The following is an 18,310-nucleotide window of genomic DNA, read 5'->3' as shown; positions in this document are numbered from 1 at the left end:
TAGCAACAAATTGTTACTTTTAATTTAAAACTTCTTTTAACATGTAATATGGATTGGATAACAGTATTTTGTAAAGCTAGAGCAATGCAGAGAAACCCCTGCCCTACAGTGTGTGTTTGAGAGTGTATGTAAAATGTCAGCTTGGTAACAGTTGTCCCTTATCAGGTTGCATTCCTGCTGCATATCCTCATCATCATTGGCTCTTCTGGTAAGGCTTTGTCTACTGTTACTCTACTGGTTATGTTTAGGGCTACATTCACCAACAGATAAATGGAAAAAAATGAAAGGTGTATAAAGGGCTGGGAATAACAGATTGAAGTAAGTAGCTTGACTGAAAGGTATTAGTTGTCAAGGTATTAGATGAAGATATGGACTATAGAAACTCAGGATGATTAATAAATCAGTTTAAAATAATGACATAAGGATTAGAGAGTTGGACTGAAACAAAGGAGGAGGCCGGCTAATGGTGTGGCGGGCATCAGTTGGGGTGATGCTCCATTCTTACCCTTCTCCCATGGGACGGCTGGGATGTCAACAAGGTCCAGCACCAGCTGACAAGCTTGCACTTCGCCCCAGCAGCACATTAGCATCTCTTCCAGTGCGTCCAGCCCCCTTCCCCACTCCACACCCAGCCATCCAGCTCTTAGGCTTGGGGGCCACAGGGATTGCCTTTTTAGGAGACACCTGATCACAGCTGAACTCGCCGCCGCCCAACACAAAGAAACTGTGGCTGATAACGTGATGCTTTCGTGTGTGTGTGTGTGTGTGTGTGTGCGCGCGCCCGCCCCAACCATAGGTATTGAGACAACTGATGAGAAACTAGAAGAGAGCTCTGAGGGTGAGGAGGTGGTAGAGCTATTATGTAGCGGGGACAGAGGTCTTACCAGAATTGTGAGAGTTCTTCAGGATGTTTAGGGGCGAAAGAGTTTGAGTCTGTTTCCATTGTTCTATTATAATGAATCTGTTGAGGTGGTGAAGAAGACCTACAGCTGAAATTGTTTGTGCCAGGAGCCGTTTCAATCCCAGGAGAAGTGTGCCGGCCTCAGTCAAGAGAACATCTTTTTTTCCGCGATTAGCTGGGTGAGCGGACGTAAGCAGAGGCCAGTATCATGGAAAAATTTAAGGCAGCCATGGTTCTAGGTGCTGTTGGTGATGCCTTGGGCTACAGAAAGGGTCGTTGGGAAGGATGCACCTCAGGCAAGAAGATCCAAGAGGAACTGGCCTCTCTGGGGGGACTCGGGGCCCAGAAACTGGACCCAGATAACTGGCCCCTGAGTGATGCAACGCTGATGCACATGACCACAGCAGAAGCACTTATAACAGGTATGTTTAGGGTTGATGTAGAAGAATGACAAAGAGGGTTTATGATTATCTGTTTTGTGTCTTTCTCCTATTTTAAAATGTCAAATATGAAATCAATACTTCAGAGATCTATCATCATATCTCCACATAAAACCAAAAACTTTTTTCTCTTTATCTGTTCAATAATATATAGACAAAACATCAGACCTGTCCAGCCGTGCTCTCGATCTTTAGATAGAGGGACCAAAATAGCTTGTTGTATACAGTCAATGGAAGCTGCTAATCACTTACTGGCAGACCACTTCTGAATGACAAAACCTGCTGACATGCCATAATCCATCCTTACAGCCGGCCATCAAAGACAAAATCTCGGTAGAAACCTCATTACGAATGCCGTCACTCAAATGTCATCTCAAGCCCCCACAGGGTGGCCAGGAGTTGCTGGGACAGAAAAGTTCAAAATAGACTACTTTGTAAAAGCTGATCCTCAGCTTTCCTTTGCTGAACAAAAGCAGACTCCTCCGTAATCTGCTGGTATCATGTTTGGCTGCAGATGCAGTTCAAAGCCAATGACAGCGGTCCTGTGAAATGGTGATGACCTCTTTTGAGATTACAAAGCTCTATTTAGCCACAATGCTTGGCCTGCACGCATATACACATGCTTAATTTGGCTCCATTGTTAAAAGGCATTTCTAGTAGCCCACTTATGAGTCATTAAAGAGGCTTATTCAATGTATTTTACATTCTTATCTGAAGCAGAGGACAAAGAACACATCTCTGTAACAGAATCTGAACCAAAGCCCAGTGAAGAGGGTCAAGTTCCCTGTCTTTCATCAAAGTCCTGCATCACTAAATTAGAGGTGATGCTTCTTTGTCAACATCCTCTCTCTCTCTCTCTCTCTCTCTCTCTCTCTCTCTCTCTCTCTCTCTCTCTCTCTCTCTCTCTCTCTCACACACACACACACACACACACACACTCTCTCACACTCTCTCACACACACACTATACACACATAAACAAATTCTAGCAGGATGGCTGCGGGCTCCACTCGAGGATCCCAGTTGACCTCGTGGTGTGTGGAAGAGACTCCCCTCTCTCCACAGGCATGCTGGTCCTAATCTGTGGTGTAGCAGGCTGAGGCTAAACTTAGCCCACCGCAGCACCACTCATCTTGCCTTGCATGCCAATCATGAATGACTCTCAGTCACTATGTGTATGTGTGTGTGTCCAGATTACTGGTGTCTGGAGGACCTGTACCGGGAGCTGGTGCGTCTCTATGTTGAAGCCATGGTGTCTCTCCAGGGCAGAGCCCCCGATCCTGCCACAGTGGAGGGCTGTGTTCACCTCAAACCTCACAACTTCCTGCTCGCCTGGCATACACCCTTCAATGAAAAAGGCCGGTGGAGATTTTAGATACTGTTCCTTTTTCATTTTAAGAGTCCATCATAAGAGAAGTATATGAAAATGGGTGTGTCTATGTCCAGGATCTGGGTTCGGGGCAGCCGCCAAGGCCATGTGTGTGGGTATGAGATACTGGCAACCAGAGAGACTAGACAACCTGGTGGAGGTCAGCATTGAGATTGGCAGAATGACCCACAACCACCCCACAGGTGACAATGTTGGCAGTTTCTAACATAACCAAAGAAATTACTACAGAAACTACAGGATGCTTATTGTGTCGCAGATAAACTAACCCTTACATCTGTAATCACATAGTAGTGACTTGTGGTGTAACTCTTGGCTTCAGGCTTCCTAGGCTCCCTGACAACAGCGCTGTTCGCATCATATGCGATCCAAGGGAAACCTCTTGTGACATGGGGCCGCGAGCTCATGAAGGTCATCCCTAGGGCTGAGGAGTACTGCAGGAAGACCATACGACACATGGCAGGTTAGACTGTGTTTGTGTCAGTGTGCAGACATTAGTTCATTGATCCAGGTTAACTGAAATTTCTGTGTAAAAAAACAAAACAAAAAGAGCAATTTCAATATATGTTTGACAGTATATATATAGTAATTTCCTGAGTTCGGTATGCCCATGTGTCGGAGAAAACATGACTGTCAGCTGATACCAGTAATGTGTGTGATTATGCATTCCTGTGCAGAGTATCAGGAAAACTGGTTCTACTTTGAGGCCAAGTGGCAGTTTTACTTGGAAGAGAGGGAGATAGAGAAGGAAGGGCAGAACAAACCATCGTTCCCTGATCGCTATGATGCTGAGGAGACAGACAAGGTAAATGCTGGCTCTGTCACACAAAAAAGAAATACACACATAAATAAAAGCATACCTTAAGGTTTTTACATCAACAGAACTCCTAACAGGAACAGTGTGCTGCTGTTACTTTCTCCACAGCTGTATAAGCGCTGGAGTTCAGAAGGCCGTGCAGGTCGGAGAGGTCACGATGCCCCCATGATAGCCTACGATGCCCTTCTGTCAGCAGGGGGCGACTGGGCTGAACTGTGCAAACGAGCCATGTTTCACGGAGGTGAGGATCACAGCATTCTGCACCTGCAAGACACATTAAACACATACAGATAAACATACATACAGCCTGCTCACCATGACTTCTGTGAAAATACTGGTTTTATTTTAGGTGAGAGTGAAGCCACAGGCCTGATCGCGGGTTGTCTTTATGGCCTCATGCATGGCCTGAGCCAGGTTCCCGCAGGACTGTACCAGGATCTGGACAAAAGAGAGCGCCTGGAGGAGTTGGGAGAAGCGCTACACAGAGCAGCGTCTTCAGAGAAGTGCATAGACAAGTAATCCTGCTCTTCACAGGCCTGAACCCTTCTGGCTGCCAGAGGAACTGCAAATGACTGTAAAACTGCTTCCCTTATCCCACACTAGCTTCTAGTCCTCCTTGCTAGCATTTCAATAGTCTTGAGGGGCATCCTATCCTCTCCTCACCTCTCTTGCCCTCCCCTCCTTGATTTAGATATCCACAGATCTGTCATGAATTGGAAAATTTAAAGCACCTGTGACTGTAGGTGTGAGGCAGAGGGACATCAAAAGGGAGACAATTTAGGTCATTGAGTTTCGGCCTTTGACTAAGACTGTGGTATAGTTAACTTTTCTTAAAATTAACAATCAAAAGATAATTACCTTCTCTGACCTTTTCCTTTTCTAAAGCTAACCTGGATTAACATAAAGCACATGGTTATGTTGTGTCATAAAGAAATGTAATTGATCAAAATCAGCATAAAACATTGTACGAACTTTTGATAAAGCCTACTGATACGTCTCTCTCTACAGCAAACTTGATTTACCTTGGCTTTTTAATGCATGTAACATGTGGTGAAGATTGTGAGATGATTTTAACTTTTATGCATAACATTAATGAGTTGTAGAATAGTTATATACTGTGATCATTTATTATTTGCACTGTGATGCTCTTCAGGTATAGTGTACTGTGAGAGCCCCATTACATGGTGAATATTAATAAGATATGAACATTAAAATGGACTCGGATATACATCACGCATGAAGTGCCTGTCTCTCTTTATCTTAACTACAACATTTATTTGATGGACAGCTTGTCTCCTATCTTAATTTTCTCCCAGATTTCTTCTTGTTGCTACACAACCCTCCTCTACAATCCCCTGAACTAATCACCTGTAACAAGTTCACACTGCGAGTACACCTCATTTCAGGTCTGAACATTTTACCTCTTCTACTTTGCTGCAGGGGTGGGATGGCTACTGGTATATCCAGTTCAAGTAGAAGCACTGTTTATTGACGCAAATATCACTCGAGTAGAAGATTAATAAGAGAAAGTAGTCTTCTTTGGAGATTACTCTGATTAGTTTCATATTGTCACAGTGAGAGCTCAAATTCACTGCCCTCCAAAAACTAATCCATGTGATGCTCATTTCTCAGAGATTGGCTGACGTGGGTTAAAAGAGATTTAAAGATAACCTTAATGTAATGTTCAACCATTTATGCTGTAATGGGTGTACTGAAGCAAGCGTTATCCTGTAAGTATTCTTCATGGTGGTGCTATCTATCAGTCAAAAAAAAAAAAAAGAGTAGTAACATTTTTCATCTTTACAACTGCATGAAAAACACAAATTTAGCACCATATTTTGGAACGATTATGATGGAGTGCCATTATTTACAGTAAGCCCTGTTTAGACTACATTTCCTAAAGTAGAGTGCAATATTTGCTATCTATCTACAAACATGAAAAAGTTACTCCAGGGTTTGGGTACAACTTCTTTGCCTAAAGCCAGACATTTTGTACAATTATTTAGTTCTGCTAATAGTCTAGGTGGGAAATGTAGTTTCAAGTGCAGAACACACAACATCGACTACCCGTGGGAAAAAAGTTACAATAATGACAGCCTTTGTAATTAGTGACCATCCTTTCTGACATATAACTCACAATTATGCATCCAGCAGTGCCACTATTTTCACGCAATAGTAAATGTAATAATTTGCCAGTCATGCTTCAACTCTGCTGTCAATATCCGTTACAATTTAGGTATGCTTAGCTGTAGATGGCTACACGATTAAGTTTTGCATGTCCTCTATTCTCCATAGACCAGATTCTGGGAAAACCAGTATCAGCCCTGATGCCGGTATGTTGAGGAAGTTGGTTAGAGACCGCAACTGCCGCCCTGTGCTCCGAGGGATTCTGGAGAGTCTCCTGCGTTACCTAACACAAGATCTGCCCAAGTGGACCAGCAGAAACAAAAGCCCAGAGAAGCCAGGGTCAGATTTTGTAGACTTTGAAAAGCAGACTCACATTCAGACTGCTCAGCTCCCTAAAGAACAGAAAATGACCCAGGGAATAACTACTGAGACCAGACCCAAGATCCCTAAAAAATGCTGGTCAGATCCACAAAACGACAGATTGCCCAGAAGGCATGGAGGGGATCAAAGGGATGAAGGCTTAATAACCCGGCGCCTTACCACATTCCAGCTCCTCCAATCCAAATTCATAAGATCTAACCCCAAACCTCCCATCACCCACCAAAGGGAGGTAGGAACTCTGTCCTCCAGAGGACTGGCAGGTGATGTGAACCACTGCCAAGACAGTGAGCAAGACATGCACAAAAAGGTCAAGACCAGACGAGAAACAGGACCCAAGAGGGGGGGCAGTGTGAAAGATATTGTCAACAAATTTGCCATGGCTGAGCAAAAGGAAAAGGGACAGAACATGCTGAACAAACAGCCAGTCAAACCAAGACTCATCGGAAGAGGGCTCCTCCTATCTACCTTGATGGAGAGGTTTGAGACCATGGCCGCTGTATGTAAGGGGAGGGACTTGAAAAGTTCACATGAAATGCCCTCTGGAGGAGTCAAGATGACAAGTAATATAAAACAGAGGGTAGCTTGTCTTGACAGATGCCATCAACAGGTGGAGGCTCAAGCTGTTCACAGACAAAACCAACACAAGCACATGAAAAGTAAATCTGTTGCACAACAGTTGAAAGGAAATCAAACTACCGCTGGGCAAGAACAAAGACCAGAGCAGGCGGTGAACGTTTTAACAGAAATAAACTCAAACTTGGAAGAAAAAATCTGTTTGAAAGCAGAGGAAGAGAGGCAAATGGGGGGCCGGGATTCAGATCAAACAGCTGAAGGCCATTGTTCATTGAAGCATACAAAAGGTCGAGCTTATGATAACGATGTTCAGGGCTGGACATCAGGTGAAATTCAGACTACAGCAGAAGAAACCAGTATCACGAACAAGTTAAAATATGGACATCTAGAGCTAGTCTGTTTAACATCTGTCACCGAGAGCTCGCTCCCAGAACCTTGCAGGCTTATTCCACAGGTAGAAGCCCAAGTGAACTGGCATGTGGCAACCATCATGACCTGCTCTCCAGTGTGGTCCACATGTGTAGATTCCTCTCCTAAACAATATTCAGTGGAACTATCAGAAAGTTCACATTGGGAAAAGATACCTAACTTGAAGACGGAAGTTCCTCACAGAGCCCTAAAACACACTCACAGGGACTCACTCACAGGTAAACACAGTGAAGTGAGATTCTCTTTAAAGCCCAAACCCAAGGGGCTGTCTACATATACAGACCGCAACCCCATGGAGAACGGAGCAGTGGATGATCCGAATCCAACCAAAGCTGTGACCATTCAAACAAAGTTGCCCAAGTATGTAATCCCACGTGTTTACAGATTGGATTACCAACAAGATGTTGATGACCAGATTGATTCCTCCCTTCAATCAGCACCGCACCCAGAAACTCCTTCAGTTGCAAGGCCCTCACCATACTCTGATACTTCTATGACTGCTTTTAAGACAGGATTGGTGACAATGGGAACATTTCAGGACATTAACCTTTGTCCTCCTAATAACACGAAGATACAAACCCACCATATAGTAACAAAAAACAAACCACAAGATGAAGATGTAGAGGCAAAAGAGGAAGTAACACTAGTGGACACAACAGATTCTAGTGCACTGCAAAGTTTCAGACTTTCTGAAGACACTGCCAACAACGTTGCATTAGAAGACAGCAAAACCTCTTTTGTAACATCACATAAGATTCAAACTGAGAGGGACAATCCAAAACAGAGACCAAAGTACACAACAATCAACTATGGGGATCCTTCAGTCAAAGAAACATATAAACCCAAAACCATACGATTTACTGATACTTTTACTTTCTAGGTTGGAGCTATTACAGTGATCATAGAACTAGAATCAGCATTTACTTCTTTCCACTGAAACTGTACAAGGAATTTACAATTAAAGATTTCAGTTCCTTTATACATCAGCAACACACAGTAATTACAAAATTACACCAACAAAAGCAACAACAAGCAATGATAGTGTTTTTATTAAGTACACGTATAAGGATAAGAAATAAAAACCCCTACTGATAGTCCTCTTGAATATTTTGTTATAGCACTGATAACCTCCAAATGACCTACAACTGTTACACTGGTCGTCCAGACCTTATCAAGGTTGAATTGTTGCAACGTGCAATGTGTAACACTTGAAATGGTTCCTTACGGTTACCACAGTAGGCTGCCATGGGTGGAGCATAAGCATTTTACAATGCACAAGCATTATTGCTGCATAATCTGGTATAAAGACAGGGTATTAGAAGGCTAGTTTGACCTTTACATTTTGAAAGTTTATTATAATTTAAATCAATATATGTCAATCCATCTATACATATTCTGCCACTCATATGGGGCTGTGTTGCAGTGGCCACATGCTAAACAAGGAAGTCCAGACATCCTTCTTCCCAGCAGAGTTTTCCAGCTCCTGGTGGGAGATCCAGAGGTGTACCCAAGCCAGATGATTTCATTGTAAGGTGCACGCTGCTCAAGTTTGACTGTCTATCAAGAAACAGCACAGTATTTAATGTAGCTTGCTCATGTTTTTAAATAAACTTCTTAAAAATGATAGTAACACTATTCATGCTGCCTAATTTATTCATTCACTATGCTCAAATGAATGAAAACAATTTTTAATATGATTTCTGACGAGGAAGGAAAAATATAATTTTCATTATCTACCACATTGATGAACACATGAACATTAGAAAGACTAGTTGGAGTTAGACATTAAGATAACATTGTCTATCTGTAAAACAGTGCCTAGTACAATTGTTTTTTCTAAAAGGTAACTGATTATTAACAGATGAATGGCTGCACACAGCACTGCCAAACATGTCAGTGGCTGGAAAGCTCACAGATCCAACAACGCCCACCAGCAGGATTACACTACTGCTCTCAAACATGAGTGTGCGTTTGCACTTACTCTGGTATTTTCCCAAGAGGATCAGACACAGAGGCCTACATGATCCATCATCTGTCCATCCATGGCTTATCCGAATAGGCAGTGGTGATGAGGGTGTGGTGTTGTTATTGAGTGTTAGTGTATGTAGGACAGAAATGCTTAAATCAAATTTGAAGTAATTTGATTTAGGTCAGGCTAAGCATGACTTTCTACAAATGTGGTGAATTTCTGTGCACTTGCATTCTGTTAATATTGGTTAAACAACATTCAACCCAGTCATATACACACACCCACATGACTGTCTGTCCAGTGACTCTAAAACGTGCCACATCAAACAGTACTTTTTACGTTTAAAAAGTGTCCATTAAAGTTACACTAACCACATTTCTATCCCCACATGGTTTAAACTTTTTTTTCAACTCTGGAAAATAAGAAACTACAACAAGGATAGCCACCAAAAAGCTGTCTGTCATTTTGCAACAGTCCTTCCTGGAAGTGGGTGACAGCGTTGGGACAGCGTCTGAGACTCTGCTCCAGATTCTCTCATTAGCACATAATCAAATTCACATCTGGTGACTTGATGTAAGGTTTGCGTCATTTTGATACTCATCACCTTTTCCAGTAAGAGCAAGGTTTTCCACTCTTACTTGTGCAGGACTTTGAAGTCATTATAGTTTTTTCTTTTAAAATATTAACATACGCTCATTAAAAAAATGTCATTGAATGCTTCCCTGAGGATGTGAACGTGTGCTTCTGCTGGGACAGAAAGAGATAAGGTAGGCTGTTGAATTTGAGTGAAATATTTTTGAGTTTCTCCATTTATTTTCATAAACCTCCCTCTTATTTTCTTTTTATCCATCATATCTGCAAACATCAAATGATTTTCAAAGACTGCAGGAAGCCTGGAATCACCCATGCAGCAGATATGTTTGAATCCAGGTGTATATTTAGTGGAGCACTGCTGCCCAGCAGAGGATGGCTCTATTTACCTGTGCTACGTGGCGGTGCTGGAGAGGGCGCGGCTACTTACCATTTGCTGCTGCCTTTAGTTGTTATCGGACATATTAACACCGTTAAATGCATCCTAGGGATTTTATGATCAGGGAGTTGCCGATGTTCAGACAGACATGTTGTAGGCTAGGTCTGTGTCTACTGTTGACATTAATGTGATATGTTATATGACAAATGGAAAGCGGATAAGTAAGAGAGTTTTAACACTTCATTAAAAAAACAGTGGTTACTAGTTACAATTTGGCATATATGTTAAAGGAGATATAACTGCAAAAATGAGCAAGGTTTAATTTGAACGGAATAACTCTAAAATATTTTCTTTCTACCACTGCAGCTCCACTTTTTTTTTTTTTTCCCCCTAACCAAAGCCCCGTGAATGCGACATAAGTCACATTTAGCCATCCCATGAGAGCTCTGAAGTAGGATGTTACGGGAATCACTCGAAAGCAGCATTAGGGTCTGATTGACGACGTGTGTGTCCTGGGACAACGTCACGAGTCCGAAATCCTCCTCCGGAGTGGCCCGCAGTCCGGACAAGAGGAGTGGGAAGTGACTTGTATTTTGGATCATAATTTTGGGAAGCATTCATCTTGTCGTTATGTTTGGGTTTTTTTTATTAGAGCCACGGTCCAGTTGGCGAGTTGGAGAGTGAGAGAGGAGGGAGGCGAGGGGGGGGGACCAGCAGCAGGTGCATGTGGATGGCGATAAAAGTCAAAAGGAAACTCCCCACACGGTTTGCACATCGGTGGATCGATAAAATACTTGACGAATAGCAACTAGAACGACTTCTTGGCTCGGGGGGAAGCGTAAGAATGGGTTCCCCTGCTTTCCCCACTCCAGAATAGCATGTTAATCCCAGGAGAAAGCCGCGTCTTGTCCCGTCTCTCCGCACGCAAACATGGAGAAAGTTAACAGTGAACCTTATCGCTAACTTACCTCAACCTAAACGGGGACTTTCGACACTCAGGCTCGCTGTAAACTTTTTTTTTTTTTTGGGTTGTGGGGAGAAACACAGCAGTGGATGCATACACAGCAGTGAGTCTCCGAGCACAGATTTTTAAGGATATCACCGGGGCAATGGAGAAGAAGAACCAGGCGATCAACCGGACCCGCTCCCCGGCCGATGATGATGGTAGAGCCAAAGACAGAGTGGGCAGGTAACGTTAGCCAACAACGTTGGGCTTCAACGGTTAACTCGGCTCTGCTAAAACGTTTTTAAAACCATATCTTATCGATATGAAGAGGGCGAGAGTAGTTGAGTGACTTACCTGATAAAGTAAATCCAGAAGCAGCTGATTTATTTCCAATTTGTGGAAACATGGAAGTAGTAACGTTAACTAACTTTAAACAGTTACTAGAGTGATTTAGCTTACAAGCTAACTTAACGGCTGCTGGTACAAAACTTCGTTATTAACGTCAATCAAACGACATATCGCGATAACTGCTGCTCATTTATAGTTTTCTGTCTCCAATTTCACTTGTAATGCAATGTGAAATTTGTAGGAATAATGAAAAGCTCTTGTACTCTGCTATACTCTAGGCTCTGTGTCCCATATGTCTCTTGAATAAACTTATACAATGATTTACAAAGTGATATATATATTATATATATTTCTTTCTGCAGGAGGTGTGCAGCCTGCTGATGTTATATAGGTTTTTTTTGTTCATTAGGAATTTGGCCAATTTCTGTCATCACATGATGGCTCAAATAAAAGTTCAGTGGATGGTAGGTTTATTGGTACACTTAGGTAAAATGAATGCAGTCTGGTGCAAATGTTTTAAGAGAGGGGTTGATTGAACTTGAACTACTTGGAGTCTGTAGTTTGTGGATCTGTTGAGGTGATTTTTAATATTAATTTGTACACACCGTGTATATCAATGATGGATGACTAAATATTAGAGTCGCAGGCTCCAAAATGACAATAAAGTTGAATAAACACTGCTCTTACACAACAAAACTCAACAACTGAATATTACGACCTTCTTGAGGGTAGGATGGTGTACGTAAAAACTGGCAACTGAGCATATATTGGACTTGAGTAGACTTGCACTCATACTCCAGTGTTAAAGGGGAAAAAAAGATAACCAAAACCAACATGTTAAATCATGTGCCACAGTCACAAACTCCACACTGATACATCTAATGTGTGCCCTTTTGTTTTGGCAACAAGACAGATACCATAATGTTTGCATAATGATACCTTTATTTTCACACCGCGTTTGCAGAGCCTGTGTAGTGTATATACTACAGTAGGAAAGTTGTGCATGTTGAAAACCGATGTGGGAGCCTACCACATTGCTGGTCTGTAGGTGCCTTTCTTCTTCAGTGGTGACCTTGCTCTTGTGAAAGGGTTAAGCTGAAGGGAGATTATCGTGTTACCTAACGCATTAGGGTTGAGCCACCAACACCCACAACTATTTCATTTATGGCCAGATAGTGGACGTATATAATGTTGACACACATGCTATATAAGGAATATGAATATACATTAACAAAATATAAGCATTACACTTTCTTTTATGCTGTAATGGCTCTATCCAATAGTTATGCCTGAACTAAGTAGAGATGAGGAGGCCTAAATGCTACAAACACTAGCAGCTGTCTTTCCCCCAAATACAATAAATAACATCATAGTACAGAAGAAAAAGCACACACACACACACACATACACACACACACACACACACACACACCAGCATACATACACAAGTGTTCAGGTTCACCTGATTCTGTTCATATTAATTTGTTCAATAAGAGGTTTACAATGCTATGATATTAAAGCTTTGGTAATTCTGATGATGATTGTGATTTACTGGCTGAACACAATCTTTTGATGTGTTTTTAACAGTTTCTAACAGTTTCTAACTTTGTGCATTTTGACCCAGCGTGGATCCATATGGTTTTGAGCGCTCAGAGGACTTTGATTATGAATCACATGAGGAGCTAATGTCCGAGTATCTAGTTGTGCTCACCCGACGATGCATCAAGTGGTCCAAACTCCTGAAGGGAAAAAGCAAAGTGCAGAAGAATGTAAAATGTGAGTGTGAAAACTGAACACACCAGTATCCTCACAGAGTGGGTGCATGCAATAAAACTGAACTCAATGTTCTCCCTCTCCTTCAGTAAAGCGTTACGTACGTAAGGGGATTCCTAATGAGCACCGGGCTCTGGTCTGGATGTCAGCCAGTGGGGCTCAAGACCAGCTAGAGAAGAACCCAGGATACTTCCAGTCCCTGCTCGGAGCCCAGCACGACCCCAAACTGGTGGAGACCATCTGCACAGGTCAGGCTGTGAACAGTTTCTTATTCACCCACATGTTCGCTCAGATCTCCTTTAAAAACCGGATACACAACAAGCCAACCTCAAAGAACCAGTACTTACAGTTCATCGCCGTATGTGTTCTCTATCTAACCCACGATCGGGGGAAATAACTGTCTAATCCAAAGATCATCATTTGTGTACAAAACAACTTAGCCAGTTACTTTATGTAAATGTGAATTTAATTTTAAATTAAATTAAATTATCATTATACAGTTTTGGAATACAAAATAAGAATATATCTGATTAAAAAGTTTGATTTGGCACTGTAAAGTTTTGTTTTACAGGGGGATTGTCATCATGTGGTCAGACGAAAAAATAAGGGAAACCTGCACTAAATGAGTAAATGAACAGGTTTTGTTTGAACACAGAGTCAGACAGTCCTGTTACTGTTTGCCCTTGAGGCTGATTCATCATGCTGATTTGGCTGAATGGTTGCTGATTAATGCTGACTATAGCCAACTGTGCCAGACGCACTGCAAAACCTGCAGGCAACAGTCAGCCACACAGGGCACAATGATGCCCAACAGTTGGGTGTGTCAGAGCCCTTACGTAGAATATTTTAGTGTTCAGTGTGACCTACAGAATGTCATCACAGTATGGCTTTGTGAATTAGTGAGACTGCTCTTCAATCAGTCCCGGCATTGAGACAGAAAACGGCACTGCATTAAAAGAACTCAATAAGCTGCATTGGTTGGGGTGTGTTGTTTCAGGCCACGAAGCCCAGGGAGTCCTCAGAGTTACTGTATTATTATTTAATACTTGGATTTTAGTTATCAAAAATGTTAAATGACTAAAACGTATTTCAGCAAAGATAAATTCCACATGTATGTTCAAATAAAAACATGAATATATGATTCTGTCATTATTTGAATAGGTTATTATTGTATGCATGATAACAAGGAATGTTTACACTCATATTATTAATAATAATAATATACTAATAATAATAATAATAATAATAATAATAATAATAATAATAATAATAGACTTTATTGATATAGCTCCATTCTACCAACAAAAAATAAATGAAAACCATCCAAGGCAGAAAACTGCATAGCACTGCAGGCTGACCCTACATGTTATGGGCCCAGTTTAATATGCAACACAATTTTATATGTATATGTTGTTAGGGATGCGCCAATACCAGTATTGGGTTATCAGATCTGATACTCTGTGCTTGTACTCATAATGGTAATAATAAAACTACTCTGATACCACACCTGATAACACTTTATGGCAGTGTGACATTACGTTACCTGTCGTTAGTTGAGCATCAGAGCAACAGTAAAATAACACCCATAAACACATAAACAGCACTAACTATGAGCGTCTGTGTTATCTGTCTCTTTCAGACTTGAACAGAACGTTTCCAGACAACGTCCAGTTCCGCAAGACGTCCAACCCATGTCTGCAGAAAGCCCTGTACAACGTGCTGCTGGCTTATGGTCACCACAACCAAACTGTGGGCTACTGTCAGGTACTATCACTGAGGATCAGGAACATTACGGCTTACAAAGACTTTTAAGAACAGTGTCAGAATATTGGGTATTGGCAAGGACCTTGCAAAAATAATCTGGTATTTGTAATATTATATAGTATTTCATATTGTTTCATTATTGTTTATGGTGCTGTGTATCTTGCAGTAAAGAATTATGTCCATCATTAATGTGGGAAATGGGACAAAAACAAAACTGACCTACATTTACAGTGCAGTGTTTATTAGCCAAAATAACACAGACAGTGTAAATGTTTTTGTGTGGAAGATGATATCCAAAATCTGTTTGATCATTATTTTGTGTAGTGTTTCATTAAATAAGTGCAGTATAGCCCTATATTCATCATTAACATTTGAAAGGCAATTTTCATTCACCAGAGCATACGCAGCTTGATTTGCAATTCAAACAGGCAGCAGGGCCTGTGTGTTCATGGTTACTCTCTCTCCTCTGAAGTACAACTAGAACCTTCAGGTAGCCTGTTTACGTTTGAATGTTTTTTTCTTCTTCCTTTGTTTCCCTTTTGTTAATGTCTCATGCACAATTAGTGGTCTCGCTCCCAGATGCTTTTATTTAAAGAGCTGTAAAACCTGCTCACACAGGATTGCAAGATTAATGTGTAAACCTCAAGTGTGTCTCTCTTTTGTTTTCAGGGGATGAACTTCATCGCTGGGTATCTACTCATCATCACAAAAGATGAAGAAAAATCCTTCTGGCTGATGGATGCACTACTCGGTAGAATTTTACCAGGTGTGTGTGTGTGTATGTGTAATTTGCCATCATTGTGATCTCCTGACGAGTGTGTGTAGGTGTGTGTGCCTGGGCTAAGAATAATCCTGTAGGAGGTCACATGGTCTTTATCGGTCTTGAGACCTTGAGTATGTTTTCATTTGTATCGAGGTTGTAAACAAGGGAGTGTCAATATAAAGCAAAAACATGGCAGCACCTATGTCAGGAGGGATGTTTTGTGTTAGACACAACATAGACTTTAAAAGGACTGAGTTTAATTGTAATTGTTCTACTTTTAAACTTACTTACTTACTTATAACTCACTGTGTGTGTGTGTGTGTGTGTGTGTGTGTGTGTGTGTGTGTGTGTGTGTGTGTGTGTGTGTGTGTGTGTGTGTGTGTGTGTGTGTGGTTGCAGACTACTACAGTCCAGCCATGCTGGGACTGAAAACGGACCAGGAGGTGTTAGGGGAACTGGTGAAAGCTAAAGTCCCCAGAGTCTGGCAGACTATGGTGGATCACAATGTCATGTGGACCCTGGTGGTCTCCCGATGGTTCATCTGTCTCTACATCGACGTTTTACCAGTAGAGGTGAGTGTATCTGTGTGCGTTTTGATGAATTCTGGTCATTGGCATTCAGGACTGTATGCAGCACAGTATGAGACGGCAAAGTTAATTATAAAAATAAATGTTGTTTAAATGTGCTTCTTATCTCTCAAACAATAAAGGTCTGTCAAAGCACACCATTCATCATAGTAAAGAAACACTTTATACCAGCTCGCTTTTAGTGGATTCAGATCAAATAGTTAAAAAATTGCCTTATATTTCTCCTTTTCTTCCATTTTGTAATGGTCAACACACCACATACAACAGTCACTGTTGTTGCCAAGTCCCTCTGCTGGTCTCGGGTGGGGCATGAACTGAATGTTTGTTCTCCAAATACACATGGAGGTTCACGAGGAGGGCGGGACACTTGCAGATGTTCACGCTATTCCCTCAAGATTTCACCTACAGGCACTGCGGCCGACTAGTAGCAGTTCCTACTGCAGCAGAAAGGACATGACTCATCACTAATATCTTATCCCCAGATTGATTCAGGGTTAGGGCTTCAGCGTCCAGGTTTTTCCTCTGCTCCACTTGAGAACAACACCTGAGTTAAGGAAGTGCAACATAGGGAAAGGAAGAATATATGGGAAATAACATGTTAAACTGGGTTAAATATCAGTTGAATTATGATAATTACTTAATATATTGTTTCTCCTTACATGTTTTTTTGCTGCAGTAGAAATACAGTAAGTGATTAAAATATCAGCCTAACAACCCCATGATGACTAAGAGTACGTATGCATTTTCAGTAGTTTACATACACTATCTGCATTTGTACTGCAGTTTGCAATGACCCATTTTTAAATCTAAGAGTTAGAAGTAAACAAGAAACAGTAACTCCACTAATTACTGAAAGAATGATGATAAATGATTGTGGCCAATGGGGTGATTTTAAATATTTTATTTGGATATAAGAGCATGGAACAACTAGCAGACCATGAATAAAGTGAAAACAAAGTTCTTAAATTATATTCATTATGTAGAATGGAAAAAAAAGAACTTCAATTTGGGACAATGGTTAAGTCTGTGACAGTTGAAAGAATTCAGGACTGTTGCAGGACACTGAGGAAAAAAGTTGTGCAACACCACACGAGTTTGCTGGTGGGATTCACTCCTTTTTGTTGTTGTTTTTCTGCAGACAGTTCTAAGGATTTGGGACTGCCTGTTCTACGAGGGCTCTAAAATCCTGTTCCGTGTAGCTCTGACATTGATCCACCACAATGAGGCTCTGATCCAACAGGCCCACTCGCTGCCGGACGTCTGCCAAAACTTCAAGCAGATCACCCACGGACCATTTGTTGATGAATGCCACACTTTTATGCAGGTAAAAGAAAAGAGAGTGTATCTGTGTGTTGTTTCACTAGAGCAGAGACCAGGAAGTATAAAACAAACATGCTTTGTAATTTGCCTTCTTTAATCCTATAATCCTGATGTTACTTGCCTTTCCTAGAAAATCTTCACCGAACCAGGAAGCCTCTCCACGGCAACCTTGACTAAACTGCGGGCAACATGTCGATCTCGCATCATTGCAGAAGAATCGTAAACCAAACTCCTGTTGCTTAAACTCAATACACATTCCACTGGGATGAGCGCCCAACAGCTCGATTGCACCTTCTTCTTTTTTCCTGACTTAATGTCACAGTGACTACTACATGCTGTATAGTTTTGGTCTTAAACATATTCTGAGACAATCATACAGCCTCAGTGTAAATATATGGTCAAATGAGAACATTCTTAGCAATGTGCTGTATGAGCTGACGATTCCATTTGAAATTAACATGTAGTTTGTCTTGTTAAAATGTGGAATTATGCACTTTACTCCAGAACGTCAGAGACACTGTAGAGAAAGAAGCTTGGCACTAAATGGCCAGCTCAGATAAATGATGTGTTGCACACTGTAAATGCAGCCAAGAGGAACCTGCCTACTGTATTCTACATTGAATGACTGATGAAACTCCATGCTGGCACTGCCCACTGTGTAATTGATTGTGAATCATACTGATTTTATGCCATATTTATTTCAAACATTTCAAATCTGGTTCATGTATTTATTGATTTTGTTCCAAGTTTTGAGTAAAAGTCATAGTTCCTGACCTCAAACATGAATTCAATTGCATTATGATGACATGATCTCCA

General features: G+C 41.4%; 2 protein-coding genes and 1 long non-coding RNA gene across 4 annotated transcripts; 2 read left to right on the top strand and 1 right to left on the bottom strand.

Annotated features, from left to right (window-relative positions):
* Positions 1–848: 848 nt before the first annotated feature.
* Positions 849–8,678, top strand: adprhl1 (ADP-ribosylhydrolase like 1). 2 transcript variants are annotated; one of them, XM_051380182.1, is made up of 9 exons: positions 849–1,323; positions 2,534–2,698; positions 2,787–2,912; positions 3,050–3,190; positions 3,405–3,532; positions 3,653–3,785; positions 3,894–4,059; positions 4,861–4,950; positions 5,840–5,915. In XM_051380182.1, the coding sequence occupies exons 1-8, from the start codon at positions 1,110–1,112 to the stop codon at positions 4,901–4,903; spliced, it is 1,116 nt and encodes a 371-aa protein (XP_051236142.1). In that variant the 5' UTR covers positions 849–1,109; the 3' UTR covers positions 4,904–4,950; positions 5,840–5,915. The 2 variants fall into 2 exon arrangements, with proteins under 2 accessions (XP_051236142.1, XP_051236141.1); XM_051380181.1 differs by lacking the exon at positions 4,861–4,950 and having other exon boundaries at positions 5,840–8,678.
* Positions 3,174–11,417, bottom strand: LOC127352079 (uncharacterized). Its single transcript, XR_007881034.1, has 3 exons — positions 11,294–11,417; positions 3,588–3,808; positions 3,174–3,252 (listed from the first exon to the last, which is right to left on the bottom strand). It is a non-coding gene; the product is annotated as an uncharacterized LOC127352079 (long non-coding RNA).
* Positions 10,460–18,274, top strand: grtp1a (growth hormone regulated TBC protein 1a). Its single transcript, XM_051380194.1, has 8 exons — positions 10,460–11,182; positions 12,912–13,063; positions 13,150–13,308; positions 14,700–14,824; positions 15,494–15,590; positions 15,987–16,159; positions 17,313–17,498; positions 17,625–18,274. The coding sequence occupies exons 1-8, from the start codon at positions 11,103–11,105 to the stop codon at positions 17,715–17,717; spliced, it is 1,065 nt and encodes a 354-aa protein (XP_051236154.1). The 5' UTR covers positions 10,460–11,102; the 3' UTR covers positions 17,718–18,274.
* The last annotated feature ends 36 nt before the right edge of the window (positions 18,275–18,310 follow it).

This window comes from Dicentrarchus labrax, unplaced genomic scaffold (genome assembly GCF_905237075.1).
Source record: "Dicentrarchus labrax unplaced genomic scaffold, dlabrax2021, whole genome shotgun sequence".
Taxonomy (NCBI): domain Eukaryota; kingdom Metazoa; phylum Chordata; class Actinopteri; family Moronidae; genus Dicentrarchus; species Dicentrarchus labrax.
This window is presented reverse-complemented; position numbering and strand designations above follow the sequence as displayed.

What these genes read in the sequence shown, in the direction of transcription:
- adprhl1 (XM_051380181.1), top strand. Translation starts at nt 1,110, where the DNA reads ATGGAAAAATTTAAGGCAGCCATGGTTCTAGGTGCTGTTGGTGATGCC. An exon ending in AGCAGAAGCACTTATAACAG is followed by an intron (nt 1,324 to 2,533) that starts GTATGTTTAGGG and finishes GTGTGTGTCCAG; the next exon opens with ATTACTGGTGTCTGGAGGAC. An exon ending in GACCATACGACACATGGCAG is followed by an intron (nt 3,191 to 3,404) that starts GTTAGACTGTGT and finishes ATTCCTGTGCAG; the next exon opens with AGTATCAGGAAAACTGGTTC.
- grtp1a (XM_051380194.1), top strand. Translation starts at nt 11,103, where the DNA reads ATGGAGAAGAAGAACCAGGCGATCAACCGGACCCGCTCCCCGGCCGAT. An exon ending in AGTGCAGAAGAATGTAAAAT is followed by an intron (nt 13,064 to 13,149) that starts GTGAGTGTGAAA and finishes CCTCTCCTTCAG; the next exon opens with TAAAGCGTTACGTACGTAAG. An exon ending in TCGACGTTTTACCAGTAGAG is followed by an intron (nt 16,160 to 17,312) that starts GTGAGTGTATCT and finishes GTTTTTCTGCAG; the next exon opens with ACAGTTCTAAGGATTTGGGA.